At 39.6% G+C, this 13,324-nt stretch overlaps 1 protein-coding gene across 3 annotated transcripts in view; it reads right to left on the bottom strand.

Annotated features, from left to right (window-relative positions):
• Positions 1–13,324, bottom strand: part of LRBA (LPS responsive beige-like anchor protein) — a 367,500-nt gene that overhangs the window by 300,719 nt on the left and 53,457 nt on the right. For all 3 annotated transcript variants that reach the window (XM_081875163.1, XM_081875165.1, XM_081875164.1), the window contains exons 19-22: positions 13,152–13,260; positions 8,185–8,266; positions 5,127–5,250; positions 4,671–4,863 (exon numbers count right to left, since the gene is read on the bottom strand). In XM_081875163.1, coding sequence (XP_081731289.1) covers positions 4,671–4,863; positions 5,127–5,250; positions 8,185–8,266; positions 13,152–13,260 — 508 coding nt within the window. The remainder of the gene's footprint in view (positions 1–4,670; positions 4,864–5,126; positions 5,251–8,184; positions 8,267–13,151; positions 13,261–13,324) is intronic.

The following is a 13,324-nucleotide window of genomic DNA, read 5'->3' as shown; positions in this document are numbered from 1 at the left end:
CAGAGGGCCAGGAGAAGAATGCTTCAGCTCAGCAATCTGGATACTTTCCAGTTTGTGATAAGCCATGGTTTGCCTCACTATTAGGATTGAACTGGTCCATTCACGCAGATCAACATTAGGGTAACACAGAACTGTGTCATGTTATATGTGTCCTATGTGCATTGACAATACAGTAGGCAGTTGGAATAAAGAGATACTGGAGCAGCTGTTTAGAACTGCAGTGTTGTCCCCAATCTTCTATTATGTTTTTCCAATGTCTTAAATTTTGTCTCAAAGTTTAACCCAGGAGTAGCTTTCAAGGATGTAAGTTCTGTTCTTATCATTTTAAAAACTGAAGACACATAGGAAGATTAGTCCTGATACCTCTATCCCTCTAGTTATACCATCAGGAGGGTGGAAATCCCAGTCCCCAGAAACATTGTGACCTTTGTGGTAAATCCAGGGATAAAGCTGCCCACTGCGTGATAAAGCCACCTCTTTTCACACTTTAAACTCTGTAATAATTCCCCATAAATCAAGTTTAGCTAACGAATCATTTTTGCTCACCTTCTCTTTTGAATTTTGTCTGCATCTGCAAGACTGGGCAAGTCAAGCAAGCTACTATACAATTCAGCCTAATTTAATGGACGTCAGTTCTACAAAGTGATACTAACTGGCATATTACTGAACATTGTGCCTACTCATAGTATTAAATAGTGAAACCCAAATTATTTTATATTTTAATTTATGGCAATTTAAATCCCTGTTTGCTGTTTCAGAGGAGGATAATTTCCAAGAAATCTGTACATATAGGGAAAAAAGTTAAATATCACACAAGCAGATTAAACTATCATGAAGCAGTGTTTTAAATATACTCTGGTACATTATTCAAATTGCTATACAGCTGAAGTCTACAAATATGACCCATTAGACACTTCATATGACCAGCCATAATGAAGTAATTTTTAAAAATATATATCAAAAATTAAAAAACCCTCAATTTTTTTAAAAAAACATTTCATATATATATATATATATATATATATATATATATATATATATATATATATAAACTTGGTTGCTTCATAAATGCATAGATTATAGCAAAGTAAGTATCACAACATAAATACACTGAAGTTGCCATTTTTACTTTTTGTTTTTAAACAGTAATACGCCCATCCTTTATTATTAACCACCCACTAAAGGCTCCCCAAAATACATATTTATTGTGAATATGGCAACTGCTCATTGTAAAATCAAGTTCTGTTAGAGAATTTAACACAGTTAACACAGCTACTGAAAAACTCAGGTTAAACCAAATAGTATTGAAGATGCAAGGCGGAAAGAAGCAGTTTAAAATAAAATGAAATAAAAGGCTTGACAAAGGAATTTAGCTTTAAGAGGATTATGCGCACCTTTAAATCCTGAGAGCAAAAGAAAGCAATGTAGTGCAATTATGCCACAAAAGCCATCGCTGCTTATAAAGCGTAGTGTAGCTGTTGGAGAAGAGGGCTACAGTGACAAACAGCTTCCCTGCTACAAAGGTGGCAGGAAATCTATCAAACTGGACAATAAAATTGCAATTGAGTTTCTTTGGCTTTTTATAGCAGCCGCATGTATCTTGATGTGTAGCTCTGCAAAGCCTAACCAATTCTGCAACACTCGTTTCTTTTACACGCTAGTACTTTTATCAGGAAGCAGTGTTGTAAATTAGCGGTAGATGCAAAAATGAAATAAGGAACATTAATCGCATTCATTAGCACTTTGCATCAAGATGTATTAAACAAAAAAATGAAAGAAAGCTACTCCTGCAACTAAATATAAGATAACATTGTCTCAACACAAGTACTTTGAAATGCTTTAATAAAAAAAAACAAAAATTGCACATCGGTTGTTCACATAGCTTATATCCTTGCGGATCTATCTGAATCCAATAAAAACCATCTGTAACCAATTTTAAATATTTTTAGGAAGGGAAAAAATATCAATTTTCAAGACCCTTTGTCCTCAGAATATCAATAGAGACATTTAATTGAAAATCTTAATGCATCCAGGGAATACCTTGCAAGGATGAACTTGAGATCTGGGTGAATTAACTATCTCAATTCAGCAATCTTGTACAACCTATTTGTGTACTCATCACTCTTTAAGCCCAGTACCAGGTTCCATCTGGCTGATGGGTTCAAATACCTTCCAAACAACATATGCATGCACTAGCCCTTGAAACGCTAAGACAGAAAGGGGAAGCGGCAATTTAACTCAAGGCAGAGCAATGGAGTGCAAGAAAGGCAACGGTCAGTTGGGGAAATACAATTCAACTGAGTAGGATGCGAAGAAACGACAATGTGGCATAAACATGCTCTGCTCCTATTTCACTTTTCTAGTGGGACAGAAAGTCATTCTTTTTACGATATGATAATCTTTATTGTCATTGTGCCATACAGAACAACGAAATTGAAAAAAAATCTACATCAGACATTCAAAAACCAACAAGCCTGCTATCCCAACTATCCCAGCCTGGTTAGCCCCTAAAAACTCTGATACCCCATGTTAAAAAAAACCCCAACAACCTAGAATTGTTGGTAATAGCCTCAAATTTTGAAGTTTCCAGCAGAATTGAGGAAGGACTCATACATTGATGAAAAGACTAAAAGTAGAGCCAGGGGACACTGAAGCGCAAACTACATGTGATGACAGCAAAACATTTTTTGGGCAGGCACAGATTTTAACCATCACATATATACAGAATGGCGGGAATCAAAAATTTTAAAAAGTGAAAGAGCCATGTGGTTGAGGACAGCTGAACTCTCTTCCTGTTCCTATGGCTTCACTTTCCTACTGCTCTCCTCCCTCTACAAAAGGTGAAGCACTTTTCTTCTCATTTGGCTCACTTCCAATGTCAGTGCCTCGGAGGGAGGGGTGGCGGAGGAGAGGGGAGGGCAGAATAATTTTGGATACTGACTGCTGGGGAAAGAGCTGTGGAGGGTGGTTGGTCTTTCCTCACCTGCAGCCTTGTTTTGCTCTTAAATTGGTTCCCCTTCTCCCTCTTTATTGGAGCAGGGCCAGCTTTAAGCAAATATACCTGAAACTGTCATGTGTTGTTCAAGCTTCCAAGAAACAAGGGTATGGGGGAAAGCCACAGAAAGAAGGAGGAAGGCAGTCATGAAAGAGCTAGTAAGTAAAGAGATGGGCAGCAAAAGAAGGAGAAGAAATATGGGGAGCTGGTCATGAAACCAAAACAATTTTTTAGTAAGTAGAAAGCTTAGTATTATAGGAACTGGAAGCATGGAAAAATAACAGCGACAAATTGTAATCATCTACTGAAGCTTGAAATACTATTTTTAGGGATAAATGCATGTTATGAAAATATTTTGATTACACCCAATCTGCAAAGATATGTTTTGCTTTCTGAAAGGCATTACTAGGTCTAGAAAATAGGTATTATTCAAACCTTCAGTTTTTGCCCTGTTAAAGACCCACTTCCATTAATATAGCTGAAAAGACCATTTAAAATTTTACCAACCCATATTTAAGCTATGTGCTCATACATCCCTCTTGCGTAAGGAAAGCTCTGTTTTATAGTAAATCTATTAACTGTTATTACAGTTTCTGTAATTCAGAGATTTCAATGTTTTGAATTCAAGCCTGAATTTCAGTTAAAAATAGCACATATGCTACAAATGCTAGTGTTGTACTTTGAAAAGAGAAAGGACTTGATTATCAACTAGCAGTATCAATGTTATTTCTCTATTTTCAATTAAAGCAGTTCTCTCGCTACTTAAAAAAAAGTAAACACGACCTTTGAAAAATAAATCTGTTATTTTACTTATGCTGTCTTCAACTGTACCACACCTATGAATATAGCTGAAATAACCATTTTTATACCTGGATTGTGCGGTCTATATACCAGACATCCTAAAATGCATGCATTGGTGTCTGAGGAGAAAAACGTACCTTTTTTTTCCTTAAGTTGCACAAGTCCCCATTTGGAAGCTCACCCAAAACAGTATTAAAAATGTTTGGGGGTACCAAAAGGAAGGCATGGAAAAGGAGATACTGCAATAGCTATAACAACTTCATTCTAAGATCTTCATTTCAATTGAAGGAAAGTTACCACCGTTTTAAAAAGAAAAGAAAAAAACCTCGTTCCCTTACAATATTGCTATAGCTGCAAAAAAATTATCCTCATACTAGGAAACTTGATTTGTTCCTTTATTCACAAAGCAACTTTTTCCCTAGCTCCCTTTCCTCTCTTTGTTTGTCTGGAAAGCAGATTTTGTTCCTGTTTCTTCTTTAGACTTTAGTGATTTGTTTCACAACCACTTGGTGTTAGTAAAGGCCATCTTTTGGTCTTAGAAACAGACAAGGTGCGCCACCTTGTGTTTCAAACTCAAGTAATTCCACTGCACATACATTCCACAATAAAGCCTCATAAAACACATAGTTCTTTGAAATGTCAGATTAAGCATCCTAGTACCAAGCTGTCACATTACAGTTGGCAAGGAGCATGCTTAAACTTATTATTTAAATAGTCTGACAAATTTAATTATTCTGTGTTATGAAAATGTAGCTCTTCCCTTATTCTACCTATTCAGATATTGTGCTTCAGCCCTTTTTCTGGGCTCACCATGATCTGAGACTTCCTGGGGAAAAATACATAATTAATAATAAATTTTCTTTGTATAACTTACCTTTGAGTGTGTGATTGCTAGCGTATCTACCCAAACACGCCAGCCACCCCATTCGTATTTGACTGCATGGTAAAGTAAAATCCGAAAAATGGCATACACCATTTCAGTTATCTTCTGTTCATCAGCATTTTTGGGGTTGAAATAGCAAAGTGAAAGCATCCATTCCTGCCACACAGAGCACTGTAGTAAACTCCTGCAAAATTGTTGACATTGATAAATCGTAAGTTAGAAACATGCAAACATACTAGAACTCAAGACAGCTTAGGTTTTAAAGGCAAAAAATAAATAAACCAGCATGGATTGAACATAATTGGTAATTATCTATATTACCAAATTTATCTATATTTTAAAAGCGAGTTCAGGATTATTTGAAACCAATTCAAAAATTAGTTTAATGTTATTCAAACTGAAGAGAGTTTTATGAGGCATGTTGTGTATACACAAGCATCTACTTACCTCCTATTATCTCTGCTGCTATTAAAAAGCTTTATCATATCTGAGAGGAAGACTCTATGGACTTCCAGAGTTTCTGGACTCTGTGGAGAGTTACGCAGCAAGGTTGCAATAACCTTTAGAACCTCTGTAAAAAATATTTTTTGAAAAATAAGAATCAAATAATCTGAAAACTAGATGCATCGTTTCTCATTCTAGTTTCTTCAAGTTACACAAGGGCAATGAAGTTATGTACAGTACTGGAAAACTAAGCAGAAACTGCTAGATCTATTTGTGGGAAAGAAATGGAAGGCTGGAAGATGGGAGAAACTGTGTTGAATATTTGGTCAAGAAGATCCAGATGTTCTCCATGTGCAAGTTTTGTGGAAAATCAAAACAAAACTGGTTCCTAGTATCACACACCTTGCAGTGTTAATTTAAACATGAGAACAAACTGCAGCATCCATACTCAGAAACAGTAAGTCTCTGATGATTGGATGCTGAACTCACACCACAAGGAAGAGAACTCAGTTGTTTCCTGTCCTGTCTGAGTTTACATACACACCTGGCGAACCCCTGTTATTAAATAGGACAAGCTGGGCAGTGATGTGATCCTTTCAAAATAATTCTAATGGGTCTGATTCAACAAGCCCTTCTAGCAGAAAGCAGCACAGTGGGGGGGGGGTCTCCCCTTCTCTCCACTGTGCTTCCACAAAATTACCTCAGAGGGGTCAGAAGAACACCCAGAACAGTGCGTGGCAGGAAAAAGGGGGGCAATCGTTCCGCCTGGCAGGCTGATGTGCTTCTGCTAATGAAAGGGTTGCCATTGTGCTACATGGAATTCCTCCCTATGTTTCCAAGTATACTTTTCTGCCACACAATGGCACTAATTCAGAGACATGGAAGTGGGACTTTTATAGTTAGTGGTCTGGTCCTGTCCTGTTAGAAATTTCTGGGGAAATGATTCAAGAAACTTAATAATCAACAGTGCTTTGCCAAGAGATCCATTAGTGCTTCTACTTGAATTGCTGGGAAAGGTAGAGTTGGGAAAAGTTTTAAAACCTTTATTTATCATTAACATGTAAAATGCAAGGGGTTGGATGGTTATAAAACTTGAAAAATAGTAAAATATTAATTGGACAGTAAAATATTAATTGGACTTCCTTAAATTTATTTGCTTCTCCTCCTGCACATATGTTTATATGATTGCCTAGTTTTAGTTCCTTTGTTTTCTTCTCCCTAAAATTATTATTTTTTAAATAACAGGACTTAGGAAAGCTAAGAACATTTTTTTCTGTCACCATTCCAAGTTAGTTGCATTTATACAAGTAATCTCCCGAAAAACCACAAAGGATCTGGTCCAATTACTTGCAGAGGTATATTCCTTTGGTAGAAATGCTATCCCAAGCTTAAGCCTTTTTTTAACATTTTGAACTAGTAAGAATAATCATAGTGTGTGTCAATTAACTATTTGCCCTATATCAGAAATACCATTTTGAAAATGAGATGCTACTCTACTACTGAATGTTTAGTCTGTACACAGCCAACTATGCAAGAGGAATCTGGTGCTGTCACATGCAGAGACATTTGTTACTCTGAAGGTAGACTTTTCTCCACGGACACAGTGGACTTGCAGCTAGATTCAGCCGCATCAAGCAAGACACTGATATTCGTATCTAGCAATGGTCAGCAGGGCAACCTAGGCAGGTTGGGAGCTGTGCCCCTAGCTTCCTGACACTGAGAGTGTCTGACACTAACCAAGAGGGGAAGGAGTGGGGAGTTCAGTGTAGGAACGTGGTAAGAGTGTTGGACTGGCTGCACTTCCCCATTTGGAAGCCAGACATCCAACAATACAATGTTGTTGTTTAGTCGTGTCCAACTCTTTGTGACCCCATGGAACGGAGCACGCCTGCAATGTTAATTTAACCCCCTGCAATGTTAATTTAATTAATACATAGTATTAATTAGAGGACTCTTGGGAATCCCTTCCAGCTCTGCACTTCTATGATTCTATTAAATAATACTAATAATAATGTTTTTGTTTGGAAAAAAAAAAATCAGCCAAAAAAGTACAGCAACTTAATATTATAAGCCTGTTGCTACAGATTAGCAAGAATTGAGGGTGGTATTCAGCTAAGTTTTACTCAGAGCACACCCACTGAAATTAATGGACCTAACTTAGGGCCAGATTCAACTTAGTAGTCCCATTAGCAGAAACCCCTGCCCACATCACACACACCCAATTCCAAAATAGCTAGGGAGTATGTGAGAACCTTCAGAGCAGTGCATGGGCTGAGCAGACGGCAAATCGTTCCATCAGGCAAATAGTCTGATGGAACACAGTCGTGTTCATTCATTTCAATTGATCTATGCTGAGTAACTCCTGCCCACCTAGCAGTTCGAAAGCACCCCTAAGTGCAAGTAGATAAATAGGTACCGCTTTATAGCGGGAAGGTAAACGGCGTTTCCGTGTGCTGCGCTGGTGCTGGCTCGCCAGAGCAGCTTCGTCACGCTGACCACGTGACCCAGAAGTGTCTCCGGACAGCGCTGGCTCCCGGCCTCTTAAGTGAGATGAGCGCACAACCCTAGGGACACAACTGGCCCGCACGGGCAGGGGTACCTTTACCTTTACCTATGCTGAGTAAGGCTTAGTAGAATGACTTCAACTCCCACCAGTTTCTGCCAGCAAGGCTAAGAGCCAGGAACACTGGGTGGTGTAGATGCACATATGGAAGAGCACAACTTCCCATCCATGCAATAAAAGTAATTTAGGAATGTTTCTGCTACAGCTTGCACTATACAGCGATGTCATACCAAACTGGATAATCAGATTTGTGGTAGAATCTGAATGGCTGTTAAAATGAAAACTTCCTATCGCTGCTGAACTTTGAAAAAAACTTATCATGCCACACAGCCAACAATCCCCAAACGGTGAGCATTAGATTTCTAATTCTACCCAAACAAGTAATTTAAAGAGAGACACAAGTTCCCAGACTAATCCCTAACCCCAATTTGTGTAATTGGTGACTTCAAAGCTACTTTAGAACTGCTTTGGAGCTACTTAAAAGAACATAATGCTTACGAGGGTTTTGTATTTTCACTGTTGAATCTGGGTCAGGATGCTGCTTATGTATCACTTGAGTACAAATCTGCTCAATAAGTATCTAGGGGGAAAGAAGGCATTATTATTAGGGCAAAATTCAAATATTTAAAAACACGTTACTCTGGTGGTTGCATCTTATAGGTAATGATCCCTCAAAGAGTTATTTCCGTTCATAAAATGTTTCAAACCGCTGCGTATCTCTAGCAGGACTAAACATAGAAAAGAGTGGATTGAACTGAGAAGAAATGTTGCTTTTAGATGTATAGCAAGCACTAAGAAACGTTAGTTACTTTAGAAAATGAGTGTCTAAATAACTGAAGAAGTATGCCCACATCAGGTAACTGATTATTTTTATATATATATATATATATATATATATATATATATATATGCAGGTTTTGGTGTCCTCGGGTGTCTTCCCGTGTAAAAGTTGGGGTGTCTAGGCGACGTTTCGACGAGGTCTCACTCGTCATCTTCAGGCTGGTGCTTTCGGCTTCTTGTTACTGGAACAGAGCTGGATCTCAGTGTTTGAGTTCCTATAAATACTGTAGAGGGGGTGTGGTGTATAGCCTCCAATGTTCTGGGCAGAGAGGAAGTTCCCAGGCTAGTGTGCCTTTTCTTCTTTTGTTCCTTAATTACTTGAGAGATATCTTGAGTGATTTCTTGAGTGATATCCTGAGTACCACTTAGGTGGGTCATTAGGTGTGGATTAGTTGTTAAAGTCTTTGTGTCTTGACCTCTTGAACTTTGTGAAGAGTTTTCCTGAGAAGATGGCTGTACTGTACTTTGTTGTGCTCTGGCTTGGCTTCGTGTATAGGGGCGAGCTGTGGTTTTGTGGCTTGTGTCAGCCAGGTCTGTGTAGGGATTGCAGGGGGGTGCAGCATCCGGAGGTGCCACCATGGATTGGCTACTGGATGGTGTCTGTAATTCATCTGTGGAGAGGGTCTGGGTTTGGGTCTGGTGTGGTTGATTGGTGTTGGCGTTCTGTGTGCCTCTGGATCTGGTGTCAGTTTTTGTGGGGAGGGCTAATTTCCAGATGTCTGGCAAGCGGGATGTGTCGTCACGCTTGTTCATGTTGTGAGGGTGTTTCTCTATCTCGATGGCTTCCATGATTATTCTCTTGTGGTGATGTTCCGTGTTAAAGAGCAATTTGGAATCTGCAAAATTAATTTCGTGTCCTGTTTCTTTCATGTGTTGGAAAAGAGAGGAAGTTTTTTCTTCTTTTTTGACGGCATTCTTGTGTTCTGCGATACGTGCATTTATTCGTCTGTTTGTTTGTCCAATGTACGTGGCTGGGCAGACTTTGCAGGGTATTTCATAGATCCCTTGGTTTTCCAACTGGATTTTATCCTTGGGGTTTCTGAGGATATTGGCTATTTTTTGGTTGGTGCAAAAGGCTGTTTTGATATTGTGTTTATGGAGGATTTTGCTAATTTTATCTGTAGTGCCCTTGATATAAGGAAGGAGGGCCATGCCATTGTTTTCTTCTGTGTCTTGGTTTTTGGGGGGTGTTTCCTTTTGGATTAGCTTCGTAATCCTGTTTTGCTGGTATCCATTGGCAATTAACACGTTTGAGAGATTCTGTAACTCAGTTGTCAAGTGGTCTTTGTCCGCCAGGCGTTTGGTTCTGGAGATGAGAGTCTTGGCTACGGAGTTTATTTGTGCAGGGTGGTGGTGTGATTGTGCATGTAAGTAGCGGTTGGTGTGTGTTTTTTTCCGGTAGATAGTGTGTCCTAGGGAGCCATCAGGTTTTTTGTAGATTAGGACGTCAAGGAAGGGAAGTTGGTTGTTGGCTTCTATTTCCATAGTGAATTGTATTTTGGGGTGTAAGTTGTTGAGATGTGTGAGGAAGCTATCCAGTTTTTCCTTCCCGTGTGGCCAAATTACAAAGGTGTCGTCAACATATCTGAGCCAAAGTTTGGGTTTGTGTTCTGACTTGTCTAAAGCATTGGTTTCAAAGTGTTCCATGTACAGGTTTGCGATGACCGGTGAGAGGGGTGATCCCATAGGTGCTCCTTCTATCTGTTTGTATCTTTGTCCATTGTGGATGAAGTACGTGTTGGTTAGGCAGTGGTTGGTCAGGTCCAAGATGTATTCGGGGGGATTGTATTTGTTTTGAATAGCTGTCAAGGCTTCATTAATGGGCACTTGTGTGAAGAGAGATACGGCCTCCCCAAGATACACAAAGAAGGAACACCACTCAGACCAATAGTCAGCTCCATAGGCTCACCTCTACAAAATCTCGCTAAATTTCTCGCCAAGCAACTTCAGCCCTATGCAGAATCCATCTCTTCACACGTACCAAACTCCTTCCAGTTCATAGAAACAATCAAGAAGCAAAACCTACATCCTAATGACCTACTTGTGAGCTTCGATGTTGTATCTCTCTTCACACAAGTGCCCATTAATGAAGCCTTGACAGCTATTCAAAACAAATACAATCCCCCCGAATACATCTTGGACCTGACCAACCACTGCCTAACCAACACGTACTTCATCCACAATGGACAAAGATACAAACAGATAGAAGGAGCACCTATGGGATCACCCCTCTCACCGGTCATCGCAAACCTGTACATGGAACACTTTGAAACCAATGCTTTAGACAAGTCAGAACACAAACCCAAACTTTGGCTCAGATATGTTGACGACACCTTTGTAATTTGGCCACACGGGAAGGAAAAACTGGATAGCTTCCTCACACATCTCAACAACTTACACCCCAAAATACAATTCACTATGGAAATAGAAGCCAACAACCAACTTCCCTTCCTTGACGTCCTAATCTACAAAAAACCTGATGGCTCCCTAGGACACACTATCTACCGGAAAAAAACACACACCAACCGCTACTTACATGCACAATCACACCACCACCCTGCACAAATAAACTCCGTAGCCAAGACTCTCATCTCCAGAACCAAACGCCTGGCGGACAAAGACCACTTGACAACTGAGTTACAGAATCTCTCAAACGTGTTAATTGCCAATGGATACCAGCAAAACAGGATTACGAAGCTAATCCAAAAGGAAACACCCCCCAAAAACCAAGACACAGAAGAAAACAATGGCATGGCCCTCCTTCCTTATATCAAGGGCACTACAGATAAAATTAGCAAAATCCTCCATAAACACAATATCAAAACAGCCTTTTGCACCAACCAAAAAATAGCCAATATCCTCAGAAACCCCAAGGATAAAATCCAGTTGGAAAACCAAGGGATCTATGAAATACCCTGCAAAGTCTGCCCAGCCACGTACATTGGACAAACAAACAGACGAATAAATGCACGTATCGCAGAACACAAGAATGCCGTCAAAAAAGAAGAAAAAACTTCCTCTCTTTTCCAACACATGAAAGAAACAGGACACGAAATTAATTTTGCAGATTCCAAATTGCTCTTTAACACGGAACATCACCACAAGAGAATAATCATGGAAGCCATCGAGATAGAGAAACACCCTCACAACATGAACAAGCGTGACGACACATCCCGCTTGCCAGACATCTGGAAATTAGCCCTCCCCACAAAAACTGACACCAGATCCAGAGGCACACAGAACGCCAACACCAATCAACCACACCAGACCCAAACCCAGACCCTCTCCACAGATGAATTACAGACACCATCCAGTAGCCAATCCATGGTGGCACCTCCGGATGCTGCACCCCCCTGCAATCCCTACACAGACCTGGCTGACACAAGCCACAAAACCACAGCTCGCCCCTATACACGAAGCCAAGCCAGAGCACAACAAAGTACAGTACAGCCATCTTCTCAGGAAAACTCTTCACAAAGTTCAAGAGGTCAAGACACAAAGACTTTAACAACTAATCCACACCTAATGACCCACCTAAGTGGTACTCAGGATATCACTCAAGAAATCACTCAAGATATCTCTCAAGTAATTAAGGAACAAAAGAAGAAAAGGCACACTAGCCTGGGAACTTCCTCTCTGCCCAGAACATTGGAGGCTATACACCACACCCCCTCTACAGTATTTATAGGAACTCAAACACTGAGATCCAGCTCTGTTCCAGTAACAAGAAGCCGAAAGCACCAGCCTGAAGATGACGAGTGAGACCTCGTCGAAACGTCGCCTAGACACCCCAACTTTTACACGGGAAGACACCCGAGGACACCAAAACCTGCATTCCTGTACCCGTGAAAATCTACGAAAGCATATATATATATATATATATAAAATAATTTTTTATTTGTTTTCAATGACAATCCAATAATAGCCTCATTATAACAATACCAATTTATAATACAATTACTAATACCAATCATTCAAATACCAAATTATATAATTTAGGTGCCCCCGCCCGCGTGCTAGAATTGATGCTTTGAGGATTTTCTTTATTTCTGCGTTCCAAAATCTTATTAATTTCAATTACATTCCAGTCATAATAATAATCCCTTATACAACAACTGAAATATTAATAACTTATATCTGTGTTGACACATTAAATTATTTATAAAATTACAAGTGAGGCATTCAAACTATATTCTTCCTGTGTGTGGCAGTTATTCTGTCTGTAGTGTTTCTTCCTGTCCTTGTAAAATGTTGTGTCTATCTTTTTCTGGTTGTTGCTGTTATCCATCATGCCTCTGGTGAAGCTCATATCCCATTGTTATTTCAGAAATTTCTTCATTGCTCCACCCCGTGCCCACATCAAGTAACTGAGCAAGCTTAATAGAACTTATTCGTTGTATCAACAGAGTGGACCAAAGTAACAGAGCTGCCTACTGAAGAGCTTTGCAGTCTCATTCTGTGATGTCAAACATCCTGTGATGTCAAACATCTCAAACTACTGTCACACATGTCAGAAAAGCGTTCAGTGGTGGCAAGGCATCACTTTTGGCACAGAAGCCCAAAAGCTCATTTTGCAATAATGTCTACACCATTGGGGGGGGGGGGAAGGATTTTAATTCTAGTACCTCAAATAGCACATTATATGTGGTCATGGTTATTAAGCTTGTTTGAAGGGTGAGCCTCTCAGCCAGTAGAGAGAACAGTCCATGTCCAAGCATGATTTCAGCTTTTCTCCTAAAATTATACATAAAGGGGGGAGAAGCACATGTGTTAATTTGTACGTTACATTTCTGAAAAA

Source organism: Podarcis erhardii, assembly GCF_964252035.2.
Source record: "Podarcis erhardii genome assembly, chromosome: 9".
NCBI lineage: Eukaryota > Metazoa > Chordata > Lepidosauria > Squamata > Lacertidae > Podarcis > Podarcis erhardii.
This window is presented reverse-complemented; position numbering and strand designations above follow the sequence as displayed.